The 24201-nt window shown below is 32.6% G+C and overlaps 2 protein-coding genes across 5 annotated transcripts in view; both read right to left on the bottom strand.

Annotated features, from left to right (window-relative positions):
- Window positions 1-7937, bottom strand: part of LOC144853575 (S phase cyclin A-associated protein in the endoplasmic reticulum-like) — a 90852-nt gene extending 82915 nt beyond the window's left edge. For 2 of the 4 annotated variants that reach the window (XM_078711284.1, XM_078711287.1), the window contains exons 1-4: window positions 7742-7937; window positions 2572-2701; window positions 2083-2336; window positions 1593-1693 (exon numbers count right to left, since the gene is read on the bottom strand). In XM_078711284.1, the coding sequence (XP_078567410.1) occupies window positions 1593-1693; window positions 2083-2336; window positions 2572-2701; window positions 7742-7846 (590 nt within the window). In that variant the 5' untranslated portion in view covers window positions 7847-7937. Of the gene's footprint in view, window positions 1-1592; window positions 1694-2082; window positions 2337-2571; window positions 2702-3463; window positions 3850-5532; window positions 5642-7741 lie in introns of those variants that run through there. The other 2 variants (XM_078711286.1, XM_078711285.1) reach the window with 2 other exon arrangements.
- A 560-nt stretch (window positions 7938-8497) lies between these two features.
- Window positions 8498-23566, bottom strand: LOC144853580 (asparagine--tRNA ligase, cytoplasmic-like). Its single transcript, XM_078711294.1, has 20 exons — window positions 23408-23566; window positions 22746-22834; window positions 22275-22337; window positions 21554-21646; window positions 21004-21093; window positions 20533-20611; window positions 20356-20426; window positions 19663-19749; window positions 19166-19252; window positions 18777-18833; window positions 18526-18566; window positions 17995-18031; window positions 17613-17690; window positions 17097-17218; window positions 16606-16741; window positions 15611-15724; window positions 14963-15010; window positions 14659-14742; window positions 10352-10483; window positions 8498-9977 (listed from the first exon to the last, which is right to left on the bottom strand). Exons 1-20 carry the CDS (start codon window positions 23445-23447, stop codon window positions 9846-9848), a joined length of 1680 nt encoding a protein of 559 aa, XP_078567420.1. The 5' UTR covers window positions 23448-23566; the 3' UTR covers window positions 8498-9845.
- Between the last annotated feature and the right edge of the window lie 635 nt (window positions 23567-24201).

Here is a 24201-nt window from a genome sequence, read left to right as displayed (position 1 = left end):
ACAGGAGATATATGGAAGAAAAACATACCGTTACCATATGAAAACATTACAATAAGAATCCTAAAATAGGTTTTTATAAAGTATATTGCCTGCACATTGTTTAGGACTACTGTATTTAAATAATGTCGTTTTTTTTTCAACAAAGAAAGATTACTGTCAAAGATTTAGAAGTAATTAGATTTCTATGATATGGATACTGAACAACCAAGCTATGCATGTTTAACATGCATGATTAAAATAGTTTATACAACACATAAATAAATTATTGTGATTTAAATGGATGATATTGGATCACAGATGTATAACTAATAATTATCTATATTGTTTTAAAAGCAATGCAGTGTATGCTGTGAAAGTACTACACAGTAAGAGTGGTTAAACCATGGAGCAAGCTTATCCTTGTTGTGACCGCCCTTCATTAAGAGTGTACTGAAGTGGCTTGGTATGTCTAGGCTAAAAAGGTATTGTCATTATGGTATAGGCTGAAATTGGTTCGATCTAATTACAAAGATCTACTTAAATGTTGTATAAAACATGAATATTGTAAATATAAAACATAACAAATGTTTTCCATTCAAAATCAGAAGCCACTCCTTTTCAAGTAGAATCGTCAACACATGGAACAATCTATACCACACTACAGTACAAGCAGAAAACATAAATGCATTCAAGGATCAACTAAACAAAGACAGAGCAATGGGAGATAAATTTTGCTACCAATTCTAGATAAATATAGAAGAAATGGAGGGCGTTTAAAAGGCATTTGCCTTAATCATGAGCCCGAAGATTCAAGTAAGATTAAAATTGTATGAGATTATTTCGTTCATGCTAATTAAATTATTTTTATAATCTTGTGATAACATCAAAAAATGTTGCATCCCATGTTTAATTTAAAAAAAATTGTTCTACACAAGCCATTTTATAGTCAACTCTAACCTAAATAATAAAAATGTATAACCCACTTTCCACCTGGATGCAAATATTCTATATAAATTGGTGCTTGATTTGAGTTGATAATGAAACCAGACATTAGTAGTGTACCATCAAAGAACTTTGTCAATTATTATTTTTAGTAGGTTGTGAATATAAAGTGTTTTGTGGAATATAAGCATTCACTTTATTTTGCAGCATGCATCTTGTAAGTTCCTCAGTTTTTTAAAAAGCTTAAAAAAGCTTTATTAGTATACATTGCAACCAATTCCCAGTGCTGTATCTCCATATACTATCTATTTCCAAAGTATCATAGGAATATTTGGTAATACAGAATCTCATTTATATCACATGTGATACCTGTATCATGTAAGGTTAGGTTAAATGTTAGGTTACTACTAGATACATGTGAAACACATGTAATGTTGTATCACCAAATATACCTATGATACTTCAGAAACAGATACAGTACTTAGAATCGGCTGTACATTGTAAAACTTTAAGTTATTAAATAAAACAAAAATGCATGTCAAAGAATCTGGTGTATATTAGATTTTTTTAATTGGAAAAAGTTTTCATTGGTAATGAGTTATGTTGAGAATTAGTATGAAATTGAACATGAGGATTTATTGGGATTAGTACAGATTAGTACATAATCCTACTTATTATCTTTATCTGCATTCTCAAAGGCTGTTTGTACATTAATCCGCTTGATAAGAGCTTCAAAATCTCTGGTTGCACTCTTCAGTATCATAATCACCTCCTACAAAAATAGAAGTTTAGGTTAGTTTTGGTAAGTTGTTTTTAAGCCTATTCTACAAGTCCAGGCCTACTGTTTGGAAAAGGCTGCGTTACTGGAGGCTGTCCAAACTTGGAGTTTGCAAACAAAAGTTTTCTAGTGTATATAGGCTTAAGATTTGTATGGGAAAGAAACACTAGTACAGTATGGTTAGCGGTGCACCGTTTAATTCTTAAAGCAAAGATGACAGTGTCTCCATGTTTCAGGTGTTGTATCATAGCAACTAAAATATCAAGACGTTCCCATATTAACTTTTCTTCCTTATTTTAGGTTTTTACCACAAAACTTACCAACCCAACTCCATTCCATATTTGTGTTCCTCCATTTAACTGTTCTCATCACAATATACTAACCTTACATTCCACAATACTCTCATCAACTTCACATGTATGGTAAACTTCATCCACAGCTCTCTGTAAATTATCAAACAGAAACGCCCAGTACCGAGCTCTTAGATCAATTTTCTTGGCTTTCTTTTCGGTTTTATCTTGGAGCCGTCCTTCCGTACTAGAGCTTCGCTTCTCTTCGGTAGAGCTGTCTCTAGGACTTTTCCTCGCTTTTAAGATTGATGTTCTCGCCTTCTGTTTTCTACGGGGAGCTAATTTTGCTGTAAAAAATGGATTTTCAATGTAAATGTTTTTTTGAGTACAGTAAAGAGTAGGTTTAAATTGATATTCAAATCTTCATAGATTTGAATAAATGATAAACAGTTATAGTAAGTCTTTGTTCCTGTAAGCATTGTTTTATTTATTTTTTTCTCCATCTGTAACTTTTTGGGTTTATTTTAGTACTGGCTTACTGCCCTACAGCAGCTAGGCTGAAAATAAGCACTGAAGACTTACTAGCAGCAGTATCACTATCATCACTGTCCTCTACTGGTACACTCCACTGAACCAAGTTACGTGCATTGCGCCCTTCTTCTTTCACTAGGCGTCGCACCTTATCATAGCTTGTGGAACGTTGGTATGCACTCTGCAAAAACATTAAACAAAGGGAATAAATGTGAGAAATATTCATTCACTTTTTCAGAATGTCACTGTTTTCTTGTTAGTATATAACTCGCCAACTTCACATTGAAAATCACATCGAAAGAAAGAGGAAAAGCTTTCAAAAATAGTCACGCTAAAATATTAAACTCTCTAGCTCTGTCTACACTATCAAACTAGTTTGACAAAAAAAAAGTGTGATGTGCTCAAATATGGTAGTGATATGCCAAAAGATGGTAGTGATATGACATCATCATGTCCATATATGGGCACATCACACATTTTTGATGAATGCCTGGTTGGGCACAGGCACACTAGTGGATGAAACCTGTTTAATAGTTCAGGACATTTCCTCACACAATGAATACCATTTGTTCAAATTTATTTTTAAAAATATAAATATAACAAACCAGTTTAAATTTAATTTTACCAAGTCAATACTAATATGATGCCTACTGTAATTTAATCTAGGCCAACATAAAGGGTAAAAATTCATATAATAAAAGGTATCCATGTATACTATAATAAAGATATTTTGTCAACCTTATCTACAGTACAGTATATACAGTCCATATCATTTTATTTGAAAGAATCATAAATTTAATAGAACAATGGCCTGAAATATTCAGAGAGGTCAGACAATAATTGATTTAAATAACTAATTTCTTGATCATTTACAATAGAATAAAAATAATAAACATCTACATACAATGCAACTTTTGCAAGCTCAATTAACTCTAGACCATACCTTACGCCTACGTCCTACCGAGGGCCCCATGCTTGTTTTTCAGTATTCTCCAAGATGAATGAATTCTCAAAGGAAGTGATCCCTGCCTCTCGAATACTGTCTAGGCAATTAATATTTCTTACTCATCATTGTTGGGCAACATCTGACAATAAAGGTGTGACAATCTGTCTGTGTTTTTGGAGGCTACAGCGGATTAACCTTGGCCTAGCGTAACAATCGCAGGTTAATCAGATGTAATGGTGAATCCCAAAGCATGTAATTTGTTAAAACGCTATTATATGTAGAACCGTCTGTAGCTGACTGCATGTTAGAATTGCATGAACGGAGAACATGCACTAAAAGTCTCATCAATAACCATGCACTGCTGGAAATGGGAAGTCTTATGCTAATTACAATTCACAATTTTCAATTTGCCATTAATTGATGTACTTAAATTAGAATATGCGAGTAGACACTTATTGCAAAAACCACACTTTAATTTTTATTTAAATACATGCAATATTGTCAGACATATGCCCATTATTAATATTGAATCTTTTAAATATAATAAAAGGGTAATGATTTGTAGTAAAACAAATATTTATATATATAATTTATCAATTACAAATATGATAATTAATTTTTATTTCAAAACCCTGAAACTTTAATTGTCATTTTAATCATAATTATCATTATTTTATAGTGTCAAGTTGATAAGGGGGTTTCCCAGACTCAAGATTCAAGAAATGTTATTGGTCCACAGCAGACCATCAAACTCTCTATACTATTACAATGTACTGTAGTGTATTAAACAATATCATCACATGAAAATAGCACAAACGTTGTACAGCAGATTTCATATGTTTGCATTTAATCTGCTATGTAATTTGTAATTGATTAAATAATTTTTAATAGTTTCCTGTGATTAGTCACTATGGAAACAGATTTTCATTCTGCTGTAGTATCCAGTAAATTGGTTGTATTGCTGGGATTTTTAGTTTTAAAAATAAAGGTCTCCCTCCAATTAAGGACCACTATTCTTTAACGCATTTGGTAACTTACTATACGATTATTAGTTTAGAAAATATGGTTGTCAACAGTAAAAATATGTATGATGTCCTTTCACTTATTAAGAACATTTACTGTAAAGCTCTGTCTACACTATCATGACAAAAACTGTGATACCATATTTGGGCAAATAACACTTTTTTTGTCAAACTGTTTTATAGTGTAGACAGAGTCCTTATTTATCAATAGTAGAAACTTGCCTTGGTAAATATTGAGGGTCCTATTTTATTAATAATTTTATAATAATTAATTAACCTTGAAATAAGTCTAAATATTATAGTTACTTATTAACTACAGTATGGTATCTATTGAAACATAAAACAATAAATATTAATAATATAATTAATAATTAACTTAATACTATCAAAAAAATTAATGTCATTGTCATTGTCAGTATAGAATTAATGCCCTTGAATTGTAATAATGAATTTATAATGTTTTTAATGGACATGAATTTTGGAATGATTTTTAATAGTGAACATTACAATTTGTGTTCTTCCAGAATATAAATTGACCCCCTGTGTGTAAGCCTATTTCTAGGTAACAAATACATTCCTATCTGATTGTTAACTGTATTTGCATGGTGTATTAAAAAACTAGGAATTTTGGAAAGAAATGGAAATCAAAAGAGTAAAGGTAAATTCAAAAACTTTTATTGAAAGAATAAGTTGAAATTTCAAACCAATGTCAATTTCAACCAAGCAATTTTATATACAATAATATACTTGTATCTTATAAATTTACAATTTAACACTATCCATATTGTACACAAATAAAACCATACAATCCTAGTATTTTTCATAATAATATTCATGGTTTAAGTACACCGTATATTTCATGTCACAATATAAACAAACATACTGTGAAATACACACTGCGTCACAAGCAGCATTCTAGAGCATATCCACTGACATTAATCACATCAAGACATGCATAGCTACTATTTTTAATGATCTAAAATCTATAGCATACAATTCTAAAGGCCTAGATTCAAAAGGCTAAAGATACAGTTGAGCACCTACCATTCTGCACTATTGTAACACTATTTGAGTACAACTCAGGCTGCTCATAGCCCTGTGTACAGTGAGTATTGTTGTGACTACTTGTAGTACGTATAGTATTCAATGTTTTGAAGATTACAGCTGGAGTAAATGGATGATCCGAATAGTATAGAGGTCAGTCACTTAGCTAAGCACACTAAATCAGGAATAACATTAGTAGAGGTCCAATCATTGCTAAAGGCCCATGGAGTAGGAAATGACATGACACACAGCTTCAGCGTATTATATTTAAACTTATTCATTCAACTTGATGTTTTTGTTAACTGCCAAATTTGCATATTATTTAAATCCTTGTATTGTGAACAAAATGTGATGGTTGAATGGAGATAGGGGATATTCCTAAACTATAGATAAAAAGATTAAGCATAAAATTAAAATAAATGTACTGCCAGTTATTTTTCCTACAACCACTAAAACCTTTCCCTGTTTAAATAAAGCAAACTTTTTATCCCCCTGATAATTTAATTTTCTATTGTACAGTTTGTAACATATTTAGCAAAGTCCTATTAATTATAAAAATTATGAATTATTTAATAATACTATATAAAATAATATAATATTGTATCTATTGTAACATTCCATTATGATTACATCATTGCTAGATTTACTCTGACCTTTTCATGAATATTTATGACCAATTCTAAAAATAGCCCTGATGTGATTGGTCAATTAAGAAAATACCTATACAGTACCGAATAATAGTGTGAATAGTGTCATTCTTCACAAAATTAAAGAATTAAATTGCTTACAATAAACTTAGGGTTACTTCATGAGGCAAAATGTTTGATCTATGATTTTTACTTTCGAGTAACTTTCTGTGGAACATGCCATTTTAACAGAAAGTTAGCACATGATATTAATTACACTTTTGCTAAGTTTCAATTTAAAATGTTATTTGGTTTTCAAGCTATGTTATAAATACACAAAATTCATAAAATCGTGCAAAAGTCACATTGCGCAATTGTAAACGTCATAAAAATGGTAGCTGCACAACTTCACGTGAATGACGATATGTTGAGAAAGTTTTAGAGATACGCGAGACACAAAAATTACAGAAAGAAAGAAGAATTAAGAAGAAAAAAAAGATGATCTTTGACAATCACAAGGGTTATCCGCAGATAACCAATTATACGAATGTTTACTTTGCATTGTTGTTGGTTTTTTACACAATTCTCAGAGCCTTTGATCCAGGTGATCAAGGATTGAGTATTTAACATTATTTGGTCAAGTCGAGTGGCAGAGCAGTTAAGGCAGGGGCACCGCAAACCAAACATAATATCGGCACAATCTTTCCTCGACCACAGTTCTAGTTGAGGTGGTAAAACAAGCTTTCTCGGATAACGACTTAAAAAACTGAGTACATATATCGCTTGTGGGCACTCAGGGTATCTTTCGTGAAGAGTAGGTGGTTGCCCCGGTGTTTTGGTTCAAATTCAACCCCTTTCGATGTTACAGCAGTTATGGAGCTGTTTATACCAGGTTCACCTGCACCCTATCCCAGTATAGCTTCAGGGATTTTTACCCAAGACCTTGTTACATGAAATTTCTTTTTTAAAATAATAAAAATGGAATTATTAAGGAAGTACAGGCCCGACCTCAATAATACTGTAACTAACAGCCAGCAGAAAAAGATACAGTACTGTATCCATATCCATGGCGGTACTGGTGACGCTATTATAGTATTACTGCATTTTCATGTCTCCTTGTTTGTAAGGTAAAAAACAAGTAAGCATTTCAACTCCTACAGATGTAATAAAATAGCTCGGGCAAAGTATAGGTTTAGGCCTAGTAGTAGGCTAGGCCTAAATAAGTAATGATGTCAAGCAACGTCAACTACAACAACTTCATTCAATTATATTAATATTCATTAATATTGATATGATTGACTGCTGAAATTAAAAGATAAATAGATTGAACTCAAGCATGTTTATTGTTGCTGCCACCAAGCTACATCTTCAGACTACTGTTGTATGTGTGAATATGATAAGCTTGATTCAGTTGAATATAGCAAGCCTAAAATAGACAAAGTACTATAAAAATACCACACACAGGCTCGCCTAGCTAGGCTACCCTATGATCATCCGACCATCCCACTGCTGTACTTCCAAACGGCGGCGGTAAGCATAAACATTATCGATTGGGCGCTCGTTTCCAAAACAGTTAGGCCTACCTTTGTGTGAGAGTTTCTGGATACGCCAGAGGGATCAGCTCTTTCATTTCCATTACTACGTTGCTTTGATCCTGAGCTAACCCTTCGTCTTCTGTTTTCACTCATATTTCCAAATGAATATGTCGTAGAAGCTACATGAACAGGTTGTTTTCCCGGGGTACAAATCAAAAACCTACGATGGCAGCCACCATATTTATTTTTATAAACAATGAATGTCTGTCTGCTGCTCTCTTTCCTGCACTCTGATTGGTCAGAGTTTTTTCAACCTCGATCAAACTACGAAGATCCTGAGACGACGTGCAGGACAAATATTTGTCTGTTCACCTCCCTGCTCTGCCTATAGCCTATCAAAATTATACTATTGAACGAATACAAATTGTTGCACTAAAGATATTGGAAGTGTATATTTGGAACCATATAAGCCTACATGGAATTCTAAGTTAAAGTAAATTAATACAAGTAATTTTTTTTACAAAAAACGCCACTTTATGACTTTAAAAAGTCTGAATTGTTCTATTTAATTATAAAGCTGGGCCTATCGGGTATCAACTGAGGATGTATATTATGATTGCAGCTTGCCTTCTAAGATGTCATAGTAAATATAAGCCTTCGCATGATAGTTTCCTAATGCTTTCGTCCTCTTGAATATAACTGCCTAAATACCAAACCTCAATAAACTTGAATGGACCACATTCTTTTTTATATGGCTCTCAAATTCTTAAAATTAAATGTAATGAATATAGTAAACAATATGGCTATTTTGCATCTCATTTATTATCATATTTGTCACAGTTAGCAATACAACAGTAGCTTATATTATGCAGGGTGCATTAAAAACACCTCTCAACTATGTGAAAAAATGTATGTATCTTTTTCGTTTACGTTTTATTTTTAAGCATCAATTTATCAAATAGGTACATTAAGCTGATCATCATCATCATTCTGTTCTTTGAGAACATTTACTAATTCTAAATTTGTGACCAAAAATCTCACAGATATATTAAAAGTTGCATCTTTGTCCTCTATATTTACTAAATTTGAAACATGGTCAATTTCCCAGCACGAATTTTGGCATAACGTCTATAACAACGATCTTATTCATTTATGAATTTATTGATTATGATATACAAAATGCTCTTAAAAACAAAATAAATAAACATGTAGATATTAGTGAATAGTTAAATATGGATCAACAGAGCTTGAACATTATTATGATTGGCTAAGGTCCAATATTACGACAGCCTAAAGCTCTTTCTACACTATCAAACTTTGTGACAAAAAATGTGATGTGCTCATATATTGAGATGATGATGTCATATCACTACCATATTTGTGCATATCAACTCATATTTGGGCAAATCACACATTTTTTGACAAACTAGTTTGATAGTGTAGATAGAGCTTAAGATCGGCATCGGTGCAGCTAGACAAAATAGTGTTGGACATTCAGCAGGACCAGAGAACACTATTCCTTGGCAGGACATGTTTAACAATTGATTTATCTGAGTATGAGTAAAAAGCAAGCAATAATCTATTAGACAGTTTATAACTACAAAAACACTTCTTTACTAGTTAATGCTACTGTAGTATCTATGAGAAACCATACTACAGTAAACACTTAATTTGGGACACCCTTATTCAGGGGACACTCTTACTAAGGGGACACTCTTACTAAGGGGACACTTTCCCAAGCCAGGAAGATAAAACCTTTAAACACCCCTATTCAGGGGCCAGTTTTATTGAGGGAACACTGTGTTTGGTCCAAAAGGTGTCCCCTTAATAGTGGTTATATTGTATATCACCTGTGCTTTTTAAATTGGTTATAAATATATCTAACTTTAATTAATAGAACAATTCCCTTGAAACACAATTAATCAGCATATTATGAGATGTGTATATTTTTTAATAAGCACAATTTGTATTATTACTGGATTATATATTACAAAACAAGACATATTTGCACAATTGTTGATCCCATGTTTTAATTGTGAGAGAAACAAAAAAAAAACAGTGCATACATAAACCACCACCAATGAAATGGAATGAAGAAATTCTCTAAGTTGATGGATGAAATTGACCACAGACACTTGGTTGAGTTGTGTGTTTATGGTTTGCATCGTTCGGTAAATCTTGGGTAGAAACAGACGTCACGAATATGATAGCGGTTGAGCAGCCACGTTAGGAAACGCTCAAGGCCTAAGCCATACCCTCCATGGGGACAAGTTCCGTATTTTCTCTGCAAGTTAAAAAATACACAATATAACCAGTGTATGGAAATATATATAACACTGCTGTGCATACTCCAAATGTTGTCTAATAATAGGATACTATAAGTTAACATCAACATTTATTAATGGAATAAAAAAAAATGCAAAAAGTCATGATGACATAATGTCAACATTTTGAATCCTAAAACAATATTTTAATTGCTGAGTAACTTTATAAATTAAGAGAGGGTGGGGGGAGGGGGTGTGTGCGAACCAATAACAAATAAGAAGAGAGGCACAAAAAGAACTGGATCTTCATAAGGTAGTATGTACTTGCATGGTTCCTCTGTGATATGAAAAAGGGACAGAACTTAAGCCTATACAATGAATGTGGTGTACGTACTTGGTCTGTGTACCAGTAGTAAGGGGTGGGGTCAATACCCTCTCGTTTGTAGCCTTCTAGTAGTTCTTCACTGTCCCACATCCTCATTGAACCTCCAACAATTTCACCTACGTTTGGCATAAGTAGATCAACCTGCAAATGCATTAATATTGTTAACAACGTATCAACATATATGTTTAGACTTTGTACATATTGTAAGAAATTTTTATTTTTATTTATGTTTTATTACACCTTATTTATAGAGGGTGACCCTAAACAGCATATTCTGGCAATCAAGGGGCCCTGTAACGCCAAATGAAGTGACATTGCCAAATGAGGTGCGCGTGGTCTGTATCGCACAAGGCTAGGTCACTTAATTTGGCAGCACGTTTCTGGCGAGCTAATCGTGTTATTAAATATTGATATTATTTATTTCCAAATAAACACAAACTGAAAATTATTATCCTGAGTATTTCTAACCTAATAATCTTTATTCATTGTATGAAATTAAATTATTATAACTGAAACATACGACGAAAATTTACGATTTTAGTGTAAAAAACGAAAGGTACTGCCATCGAAAAATATAGAAAACTCGACATGCATGATGGGAAGCCTACCGACCCCTTTCTAAGCAGCTGGAAAAGAAGACTACTCGTTTTAGCGCCAAAGGGAAGTGTCGGAAGTCACGTCTGCATGTTATGCGGACATGGTCTGGGACAATTTGCCTTTAGCGCTAAAACGTTGATTGTTTGAGTTATGGGACGCCATTTCTGCATTATTTCCTAGTAATATTTTGATTTGACGTTCCTTTCGTCGGTACATTATTCCCATTACTATTTTGTTCGTTTTTATGAATTTCTATGTTTATGTTTTCAAATTAAAATGATTATTCGTTGAATATGAATGTATCCCGTTATTCTATTGATTATATTGTATATATTTTTTTGTTTAACATTGCTTAACTATACAGTTTCCTAACCTTTTAGTTTCATTTTTAATCAATTCCGGTTTTTTTAAATGTATGTTATTTATGTTTTTTATTTATAAGTTCTTTAAGAATATGAGTTACATGATCACATTTATTTCACTTATTATACCTAACACTATATTTACTTTGATGTCTGAAACATTAAAACATAAATTCGGAATAATGGCGAACCTAAGTCGCAAATTGTTAGTTAGATATTTGTTATAATTTCATCATTTCATTTGTTACACGTGTGTACGTGTGTGTGTGACCTATAATAAATAAATAAGGGATGGCAGGCTACAGGTAGGCCTACTTCGAGGGGAAATTCATCAAATTGTTTCATCAAAACAATAACTCATAAGGTCGGAAACATTTAGAACATAAATAGATAATGAAACCAAATTTTGAGATATTGCGTTGTTCTCTTTTGTTATCAATCGTTTCATGTCACGTACCGTAATAGAAGGTAACAGTTGAACATGCATATCACAATAAATAAATAATGGTAATTAACTAATTAATTCACCAATCCTAATGGCATTTTCATAAAGTTTTAACAATCTTTGATGTCGGAAACATTCCCAATAATAGAGACTAATTTTGCAATATGTTAGATATTTTATTCAGCTGGTACTTTTTACCTTGATGTCGGGAACATTTGAACATAAATTCGCAATAATGGATCATAATTGTGCAATGAAGTCGTGTCATCTTGTTCATATGATGTGGGAAAAAACTTTGGATGAGATATGGGCTGAGCGAAATTCTAAGCAAGCTAAATACATGATACTTATTTTGAGGTTGGAAAAAAGCACGTGAATTCGCAAATAATTGAACCTAATTTTGCAATGAAGTCGTCATCTCATTTGTTCATATCGATGTGAGAAAATGTTTGGACGGGAATGTGGTGAGCGAAATTCTAAGCAAGCTAAATACATGAGTTATTTTAAGGTTGGGAACACAACGTGAATTCGCAAACAATTGAACGTAATTTTGCAATAAAGTCGTTTGTTCAGATCATATTACAATGTGGGAAAAAAGTTTGGATGGGAATGGGGCGTTGAGCGAAATTCTAAGCAAGTATTACTTCGAAGTCGGGGGAACAACCTTAAATTCGCAATAATGCAATGGAACCTAATTTTGCAATGAAGTCGGCCACCTTGTTTGATACGATGTTGGAAACACGTTTGGAGGGGTGGACGAAATTCTAGGAAGCTAAATACAGTTAGTTATAACACTAATTATTTTGAGGTCGGGAATATTAGAATTTATACTTAAATGGAACCTAATTTTGCAATGGAGATTGCATGCGTTATTTTCATCTCGGTTGTTCGTTCCATCAATTATACGTCGTACATAATGTGGAACATGCATCATACTGTTATACTTTGTGGGGTGATGAGAGTGGGATGCTACTGTAATCAAGTTAATATATTATTTATTGACATACAGTAATTTAATTAGCTATATCGATGGAATAGTAGATTAGGCTTATATTTACACATTTGCAGCCTTCACTATTTATAGAATAAATCAGCATTAAATAAGCCAGTGGGTAAATTTTTATGGAATTCATTTAAAAGCAATATGCTATATAACATTGAATCACGGTGAAACATATAACAATAAAGAAACAAGTATAGAAAAATGGGTAGATTTAAGAAATACTATTATGCTAATATAATTTCTAATTTGCTACGATTATCAGAAAAGGAATTCACTGTGATACGAGTTACAGGTGGTACTGATCTGATTTTATTTCGTTTCATCTTGTATATAAATTACATTGTATAATCCGGGTTGTAAAATGAAAACAAACAAATTAAAATCTCACAAATTCTTTATGTGTAAAATATTTTAAAACGAGATATAGATGATAATGATGATCATTGTCAAGTGTATAGAAAAATATGAACATTAATGAAATAGGAGGTAATACGGAATTGATAAATGTAAAAATGTTACTGATGAATTGTAACGACATTGGGAATTAACAAATGTGTTAAATAATATGTTTGCGCCACAAAAGAGAGAAAAAAAGCTATCGATGGAATGGTGGGTACGAAATCCATGATAATTTAGCTACTTAGCTGAAATAAATTCGACGGGAACCTGATTTCACAAGAGGACCTCTTATATGAGTTTGTGAGGACTCCGTTTATAGAGGACATCTTAATATCTGTTCTAAAAACTCCTTAATATCAGTTCCAGAATTAACCTTAATATCAGTTCTTTTCTAATGAAGAATCTGGGCAATTTACAATCAAGCAACAACACCACATAATTCTACGTGAATTCTACTGTACGTGAACTAGCCTTAATACCGCCTGATTACGGTATATAGGCCTACAGTATTAGCTTCAGAATAAATGACGACGCATTCTACAGATATTTAAAAAAATGAAAATATTAAATTGGCTTCGTCGAAATGTTGTACCTTGATAGACAGACCCCCAAGCACAGGTAAATCCTCAGATTCTGCTTGATCACAGACAATCTGCACTGCAGCACAACTAAAAAGCAGTAAAAAGATTTTGGCACACAAGGCGTATCATATAATTTGCGGACCATGACCGAAGCACTTCCGCTTCGATCTATTCGACGAAAATCAAAAAAGGATAACTATTTTCTGCTTTATATTTAATTTAATGTAATGGTGATCTAATAACAGGCGTAACAACACATAATACATATTGTAGTTCAATACTGGCTCAAATATGATTGTTTTATATAAACTGTATTTTAAAAAATGACAATAGAACTTCAGAACTTCATTTTGCAATAGTACCTAATTTGGCGCCTTAGACGCCAAATTAAGTGCGGTACCTCATTTGGCAGCGGTACCTCATTTGGCGTGACAGGCCCTCTTGATGTGTGACAGTGGCTGTGTGTATACTAGTACACCGTGGTAAACCACTACTCGTCTCGAAAGATGTACTAGGTTCTTTAAAGTGCACATGGACCTGAAGGTTTATAGTCATTATCCGAGAAGATTCGTTCTACCACCATAACCATGGAGCGAGTGAGGCTCGAACCCTTGCCAATGTTAATATGGCAAGGTATTACAGTTCCACATTGTTATCAAAAATAAATAGATAACAGCTGGGTGTCTAGAAAATTCAGATATCTTACTTTCCTAGATCTAGAAAACTATATCTAAAATTTGAGTTTACATGCTATTTTTCATGCCAAATTAATAGTTGAATATATATGGGATTTGACATTACACAAATTGAATAAAATAAAATAAAAAATTAGATTTCATAAGGTCTGTTCAAAATGTATTAATTGAACATCACAAACAATGGCTCATTGATTGGTCGCTCTGACTTCCTGTATTTGCATATTTACTTACCGATTCAGTTACTCGTTTGTCATCTGCACATTTTTGCATGTAAAAAGACTTGATGGCAGCGGGAAAGCGACACAAAAGAATTGGCTGAAAAAATGAAATAATCAAGTACCTCTGTAATCTTTTTTGTAAGTTTGTAACTACTTGTTTAAGTATTTCCTATCACCCTTTGGTGCTTTGTATTTTGTTTAGTTGTTAAGTTTAATTTGTTCTTGTGAGTAGTTCCATGATGGTCCCGAAACGTCGATCTTTTTTGAAATTCTATTTTATTTTAAATTGCAATTATTAATTATTAAATTTTACATACCTCATTGATTTTATCTGTCATCTTTCTTTCAGGCATCTCAGGAATATCCTAAAAATTAATCAAATAATATGGTGCAATCAAAAGTGAGAAAAAAAAACATGTGTTTTTTGGGTTATTAGGCAACACACTTAAAGTTTGAATTTCATGCAAATCTAGGCTGGGAATAAAATTGGTAAATATTCATTTTCTTCAAGATTTAGGTCTCCAAAGAACACGGAAAAGTGAATATAATTGTCAACAATTTTGTTGAAACTTTTGTAATATGTAAATTACATTAAAGATGTATTGTCCCCTAAAAACAGGAAAAATGAAGATTAATTAAATTAGACTTTGAATATGGTATTTTGTAGTTTTAATAAAGTTAATCACTTCTGTAGAAAAAAAAACAAAACAAATAATGTTTTCACTTATAAAATGACAAAATAAATGGTTAAATTCAACCAAAAATCCATTGGCTGGCAGCCAATTTGACTATTTTTTCTTTAAAATTACAGTTTTTTAGGTAAACACATTTTTTTTATCCAATTTTTGGTCAAAGTGGATAACTATTAGGTGGCATTAAAATAGCATATTCAAAAAATGTTTAAGAATTATTTTTTCAGGAGGACAATACATCTTTAAAGATAGCAATGACTTGTTAAATCTTACCTCTCCAAATTCATAATATGTTCCATCTTCCTTTTTAATGTCATTTTCTTTAAGGTATTTGATTGCATCTGCATAGTGCATTCTCTTAAATGGACGTTTTGGAACTGCAAAGTTCTGGCAAAACAAATTAAAATCATATCAATATAAATCCAATCAATTTAATACGCAACAAAAACTGAAGCAAAAGTAGTTGATGAAAGATGAAATTTTATAATTATTATTATATTCTCTTGTTTGTATAAACAAAAGGAGATTAAGAATTATAAAAATGACAACCAAAAATGGTTAATAGGTATTTACAGTATTGCAAGTTTATTCTCCAAGGGCCCATAAATTTACCTATGTGTTAAACCAAGGGCTCATAAATTTACCTACTTGTGTTACAGATTGAGAGATTGGAATGTTCCATTCATCGGAAATCAATACATTTTGTATAAACGTATATTAAATCTATCAAAATAGTATTTTTTTAAGAAAGTCTTCAACATTATGATGTTGTACTCGAGCTGAACCGGTTTTCAGCTATTAAAAACAATTATCGTTGGAGGAGATAGGAAAATGCGAAGCATCCTCGTATTATTGTGTGCAGGTATTTTTCAAGATGGACATCCATTAGACAGTTTATATCACGATCGGAAAACACCCCTATTTGGGGAAAATCGTTGAACCTAAATTCGTTTTAATCGTCAATAACTAATTACCTAACTCAATTCAATTAGTAAACAGGGTTACGTCAGGTGGCGCGATTTAACAAATTTTGCCCTTACGTAAATTTATATATAGATACCACCAAACAACAAAAACGATGCAGACAAAATACAAGACTCAATTACTCTAAAATCTATACACCCATTGTTGGTCTATATCCTGTATATTCCAAAACCTTTATAGAATGCATTTTAAAGAATAGGTCATAATTTTGTCCTTTTTAAATAATCTGCTATAAATTCTAGTTAGTTGTTCTGGTTTTGGGAGATTAAAACTATTATTATTACCGGATGTAATTCTTTGATGTACTCTGCTTCTGGGGTTTTCATAACACGTTCAGCTACATCACATACAAGGTCTTCAATACGATCAAGAAGATCATCAAATGTAAGGAATGCACATTCTGCTTCAACATGAGTGTACCTACAAAACAAGTATTAATATAAATGGTTAGCTGTGGCACTGGAAGCGGCAAATGTATGCAGCACAGTACAGCAAACATTTACATACATGACATGGTTGTGGCAGTGATTATAGCAGAATGTGTATTACTGTATTAGTATTATTGTTGCTGTTGTTTTTGTTGTACATCAGCAGAAATAGTCAGTAATCAAAGAGTAGTAGTAATAGTATTAGTAGCAGCAGTAGTAGTAGCAGTAGCAGCAGCCGCAATAGCAGAAGTAGTAGCAGCAGTAGCAGCAGCAGCAGTAGCAGCAGCAGCAGCAGCAATAATAGAGCGGCAACAGCAGCAGTAGTACAAGATTTAAAAAAAACCTACTCAGACAAGTGACGCCTGGTACGAGACTGTTCTGCACGGTAAGACTGTGCCAAACAGAAAACATCTCCTAATGATGGCAAGGCTGTCTCAAGGTACAGCTGGGATGACTGTGTCAAGTACGCCTGGAGAAAAGAATGACAATTTAAGGCTCTGTCTACACTATCAAACTTTGTGTGACAAAAAAATGTGATGTGCCCATATATGGACATGATGATGTCATAGCGCTACCATATTTAAGCATATCACTACCATATTTGGGCACATCACACTTTTTTATCCAACAAGTTTGATAGTCTTTAAGACAATAAAATAGACAAATGTTAACATGGTTACACCTCAAAGGTGTATTGCTCTTTCTATAGGAGAACATTAAAAAAACTTTCTGTAACACATAATGTAAATAAATTGTTCTTACTCCGAACTGAAATAGGCTGAGCCCACATTTTCTTAGTAGTTCATTTTACTCACAGTAAAAAGAATGTAATAGTTGTTGATTTAAATCATATATTACAATACCTCTTCTCCAAAATAGTTCAGTTTAAATAGTGTTGAACCTCCTTCAACCTGTGTCTGTACAAGTGTTGGTGGCCAGACCTTTGAAAGAAAGATAATGAAATGTTATGCTCAAAGATAATACATAAAAATTATAAATACCTTAGGCCTAACCAACAAACTAACAGGCAGAGTATGTGATACAGTTTGAAATAGGTCTTAAAAAATAGAGACGATTTTCACAAACTGTTTGATGAATGAACAAAGAATAAACCAATAAAAATCAAAGAAAATTCTCATAACAACCTGGTTTCCTGTACTAATCCACTCAATTTCAATTAATTCTGAAACAGGCCAATAATTTAACAAAAAAAGCTGATTGAAAAGAATGCAAAATATAACATACCTCACAATATCCTCTATCAAAGAAATGCTGTCTGAAACTAAAACAAAAGGGAAAAAAGTGTGAATATGTTTAGAATTTATATAATTAAGGGGTTGCCTCTTCTTTCATATATTGCATACGAGAAAACGTGTGATTTTTCCTTCACAGCACACTATAAGATTTCATTATTATCATTATTGTTTAAGATGATGTTTAAGTATATGGGTGTGTCGTGCATTGTTGTTTCGTGAGTTCGTGGTTCGAATCCAACTCTCGCCACATTGCTTGTATCCTTAGGCAAGGCACTTTACTTACAGTTGCCTCTCCCCACCCAGGCGTATTAAATGGGTACCCAGTTAGATTAAGACACAACTTTGCGCTGATTATGGGAGTATGTTCCATAGGTGTTTGATCCAAAAAATGACCGGGGTAATAATGCTTGTAAAGCGCCTTTGAGCATGATTACTCATGAAAAGGGCGCTATATGAATGTGATAATTATTATGGTATTATTAAGTGAATCAATAAATATAAAGCAAGACAAAACACTCACCAATATGTTAAACTGGACCTCACTTTCATAACTTTAGAAAGCTAAAAATCAGAATAACATTATCATTTAATTAAATTGCAACAATTCAGTTTCTTGGAAGTTGGAAAGTTAGAATTATTCAATACTGTACGAGTCATAAATAATTACATTTCAGTTTCCACAATTAAATTTGTTAGAGGTTCAAATTTAAAATAATAAAATGAAAATATTCTAATAAACAAAAACGTTAAAAGAAAGTAACATAAACTTACAGTTTCACCTCTAAGCATCATGTGCCGGTTATCAAGCTGCACATCAATATGAGATTCCTAACAATTTAACCATAAATCAAGTGAGGCAACATGATTCAATATTAAATTACATAACATCTAAATATATTCCTGTCATTTCCTCCCATGGGTCACATGGCATGCAATAGTATGTACCATTTAATAGTACTCTTTTTCATATTTAAAAAATATTTTTTTATACTATTGTTTTGAAATACAACAGCGCCGTCTATGTAGTACATCTGCCGCAAAGATTCAGTATGATGACAGTTATCGAAACGGAAGTACATTTTTGGAGAGATAAATGTACTCATTGTAAAAAATATAACAGATAATATAAATGCGGTTGAGACAACAAAACGAATGCTTACTTCGTTAACTAGGTTGTCAACCCCACCAGCTGGTGATGCACCCACAAGCTCCCAGTAATCACATGTTAGCTCATGACCACCTGGTGCCTGGCAAGAGAAAAAAAAATGTTCACCATTCAAAAAAACTGTTTCATATTTACCATGCCTTCAAAATTAATTAAAAGGAAAAATCTATATTTTTAGGACCCTTAAACCTGTTTTCCTGTCGACGTTATTCGATGTTATAGTTAATAATAATCGGCAATCTTCTACGTAAACATTGAAATGTATATATATGTATATGTATAATGTTTTACAGGAAAAGGTACTCGCTATCATTATCATTTCAACTCGATCGTTTTCAAACGATCGTCGTTGAACTGTTAACGATCAACTACGATAACGTCGACAGGAAAACAGGCTTTAATGATCAGTTTCTTAGAAACTGGCTAGGTCAACTTCATTAAAAATGGTATTAAATAAATACTTTTATGATCTAATATGATAATATTACTGACCTGTTTGCCCTCTGGTACAGGTTTGATCACTCCATAAAGACTTACAGTACTTTCAGTGGCAAGTATCAAGGCATTGTAAGTCTGACACTGAAAATATAAAATAATGAACATAAATATTCAGTAAAATATCCAAGCTGATTTTTTGTTTAATGTTGGTTTTAATTTGCAGAAAATCAGACCATCCATGGTACAACACGGTGGTCTCTTGGACAATTTCCATCATGTGCATTTATACACACATGATCAATAGCCTAATGTCATATTCAAAGGACAAGGAAATCACTATTAAGCTCTGTCTGCACTATCAAACTAGTTTGACAAATGTGATGTGCCCAAATATGGTAGTGATATGCTTAAATATGGTAGTGGTATGATGTCATCATGTCCATATATGGGCACATCGCATTTGTTTTGTCACATAAAGTTTGATAGTGTAGTAGTGATATGCTTAAATATGGTAGTGGTAAGATGTCATCATGTCCATATATGGGCACATCGCATTTGTTTTGTCACATAAAGTTTGATAGTGTATTAGTGATATGCTTAAATATGGTAGTGATATGACATCATCATGTCCATATACAGTATTGGCACATCACATTTGTTTTGTCACATAAAGTTTGACCGTGTAGACAGAGCTTAAGAGCATGTCTAAGGAACAGTGTTCACTACACACAAAATACACCAACTCACCATTTTATCATTGAGCACACATTGTAGAAATCCTGTACCATCACGCAACACAATGAACATCAAAGATTTTCCTGATAAAATAGAGAAGAAAAAAAACATTAATTGAAGCATTGGAGAAAGTAATATATTCTATATAATTTGTTAGAACGTTAAAACTGCGAATTTAATTCAATATACCTTGTCTGCGAAGCCTATGTACCCAGCCTTGTACTTTGATGCGTACATCTCTCTTCTTTGTTGCATCTCGAATCTTGATCTATAAAAAATATATTAAATCTTGGTTACATTTTACAGCTTTGTCATCAGTATCTCTACACAGTGTTAAAGAATGGAAATAAATAAAAAAGGGATATCCATACAGTATTAAACCAAGTACTGTAAAAGGTTCTAGTTTTACGCAACATATTATATTATTTCTTAGATTCTACCAGGGAACATTCTTCCCCAATTCTACATATTATGACCTCATAATTATTCATATTTAAAACTTAAATAACGTTGTGTAAATGTTTAATATATACTCCATCATCATAAATCTATTGAAGCATTCCTGATGATGTAATTAATGTAGGCCTATGTAGTTGAGTTCATTGTTTAATGTATTTATACTTTTGTACACTCTTCCACTCCAGTATGATATATACTTACCACCTCAGCCTTAGGCAAACTAGAATCCTCTTCAATTGTAACTTTTTTGGCCTCTTCCAGATTACGCTCTCTTTGTTCAGCCTTCTCTGCCTAAATAAAACAAATCATAAAAAATGTAAAAAAATACAGGCTGTAAAAATTTTGTAACATTTCTATCAAATTTAATCTTACAGGAAAAAAAAGAAAAGTATTGGTTATGAAAATCTCATCAATCATACATCATTATTTATCATACCAGTTTGACAAAAAAAGTATGTGCCCAAATATGGTAGTGATGTGACATCATCATGTCCACATATGGGCACATCACCTGTTTTTGTCACAAAGTTTCATAGTGTAGACAGAGCTTTATATTTTAGAAAACCATCATGACTAGGACCAACAAGTTGATGACATTGTGCAGAAAAAATCATTAAGCTCCGTCTACACTATCAAACTAGTTTGAAAAAAAGTGTGATGTACCTAAATATGGTAGTGATATGCCAAAATATGGTAGTGATATGACATCATCATGTCCATTGGCACATCACACTTGGGTTTTTTTAATTACCTCTTTCTTTTCTCTGTCAGCTTGTTTGCGTTGCTCTGCAGAATAAAGTTTTGCAATCTTCTTTCGCTGGGCTTGAGAAACCTCTTCCCATCTCTTAGAAAAATAAACAAAACATCTATGTTATAATAGATATACTGCCAAAGCCTTTGTACTTGTATCCCCTTCTAAACCATGTCAATCATGTATACTTGGCACTGTCTTATATTCTAATTCTGGCAAGTGTTCAGGCTATGTTTTAATGGCAAATAAAAGAGATCAATCAATCAAATCAACATTTATTTCTTCCACATAAAATAAAAACAAGAATCCTCATGATTAAAAATAATGAGTAGCAAAAGCAGATAAGGCATAAAAATAAGAAAAACAGTGAAAAATTGTAATATGAAGGAATAAGGCAATACTCAAAAAGTAACGCCAGATGAAAAACATAAATTCTATTAATCAAATTACCTTGTGGCGAGCTAACCCTAAATGAATGATATAAATAAAAATTACAAAATTCATTAACGTACACAAACAGGACAGAGCAAGTAAAAAGCAAAAAAAAAGAACAAACGATCAAGTGATTAAAAAGCTGAGGATGGTATAAAACGTTAGTAAATGAACCAGAACAGAGAGAGATTTTTGAGAGAAAAAATATACTGGTAACAATCACTATTAGGTAATCATACAATTCTTTGAATTATCATTAATTTTTACCTTTACAATATAATGATCTTACCTCTCCTTCTTTCTTGGAATCGACCATAAATTTTGGAAATGGTTCACCAGATGCCTTCATAGCCTGTCAAAAGAGAAAAGTAAAATATTACCCCGTGTCTGGGACTAGCTTTCCAGACTGTTGACAGATGCTGCAGTCCTAGAAAGCCCATCAGCCTTCATTAGAAAAGTTCACATTCATTTTGATTCGTTTTAACTGTATTTTGTCTTTATGTCTTTTATGTATAAACCGACTTTGGGGTTGGATCAACCGGCTCAGCTACAGTGATTAAGTTCACTTAGGTTGACCCTGGTCTCCCCAATTTCAGGTTTTTTTTGTTATGTATATAAATATAATAGACTGGATAAATAATGAAATGAAATTTAATTTACAGTAGGACATATTTTATGTACATTGATTTTAACTATCTATGTTATCTATCTATACAAGTACTAACTATACAATTACAAGTATACTCAATAGCGTCTGTACCTCTAGTAATGTTTTGAAAGGCTTTTGTTCTGACCCATCTCTTTCATCGCTTCCCTCTTTATCAGAGATATACAGCGGTGGTTTTTCATCTTCAAATATAAATAAAATTGTACCATAAAATTATTAAATTAATTCAAATAATAAACTTTATACTGGATCTATTTATTCTGATACATTAACAAATGTATCAGACATGTATAGCCCACAAATACAGTAACAAGTTACAATTGACAGCATAACTTTTAACACACTTTTAGAACACAGTCAAATGTACAGTATTAATTATTAAAATTATTTTTTTAACAAGTGGTATTTACTATTTATATTACTGTAATCAAATAAACACAAAATACAATATTTATATACTGTAGGCCTATCTCATCAAATCAAATTGAACTTGTATAGCCCTAGCCTAAGCCTAATATAATAGTAGTAGTATAGTAGTATAATAGTAAATGAAAGAGGAGGGGGAGGGGTGCCAAAAATAAAGAAAGACCACTCTTATGAATAATACAACTTTTTATCCTAGGCCTGCACAGTTTGGCCGGCTCGGACATTAAAAGGGCGTTTTGGACACACATGAATAGGTTCGGCTAGTAGGGATATACAGCACATCGAGGAGGCCTAGCTTAGCGAGCTAATTTTAGTTATACTTTACTCACCTAAACTCATTTTAGCAGTTGCATCAGTTACTTCAGACATATCACAAAGTACCTCGTACGCAATTGACTGCAATGGTTAATTGTTTCACTTTTTATAGGAATAGGCCGTAATTAAAGATGCAATATGCTAAAAATAAGTTTCACGTTTCGCACAATATTGTTGCATCAGCAGTAGTAGAGGTGCAATCCAGACGTATTCTTTATCTCCACAAAAGAGGTATATTCAGAGCGTCATTCTGACGACTGGAGCATTCTCTACTTCTCTACGGAGCGCCATTTATGCCTTTATTAACTTCAATAATAGAAACTGATCAACAGAAACATCTTGGCATTCACATTGATTCAAATTTATCTTTTTCTTTTCTTGTAAATAATCCGTTCCAGAGAGAGCACTTCGCATTATCTTTAAAGACAATTTGGTACCAGGGGAGCAGTGATATAAAATAGAAATAAAGTTTCAATCTTTTCGTATGTTAATACACTGTGCTCAAGTGGACCCAATTTGGCACCATTAATGGAAAATAATGAATATTGTTTTTCTTTTATTTTGAAAGAAAGATATTTTGAGGATTGTAAATGTCAAGTGGAACTTTTTTTAAATCAGAAACAAAGTTGCATGGCATTATTTTCCATTTTCCAAACTGCCATAAAACCTCGAAAAGAAGCCCATGTGCTCCTTCATTTTTAGTACCGTACTCTTGAGTGGGCTTCTTTTCCACATTGAGTTCTTTTCGAGATTATTGCTAGCTTCCCGCCCGGAAAATATTTTATTTACATGATTTGAAACATCTTCT

This window comes from Antedon bifida, chromosome 10, assembly GCF_963402885.1.
Source record: "Antedon bifida chromosome 10, ecAntBifi1.1, whole genome shotgun sequence".
NCBI lineage: Eukaryota > Metazoa > Echinodermata > Crinoidea > Comatulida > Antedonidae > Antedon > Antedon bifida.
This window is presented reverse-complemented; position numbering and strand designations above follow the sequence as displayed.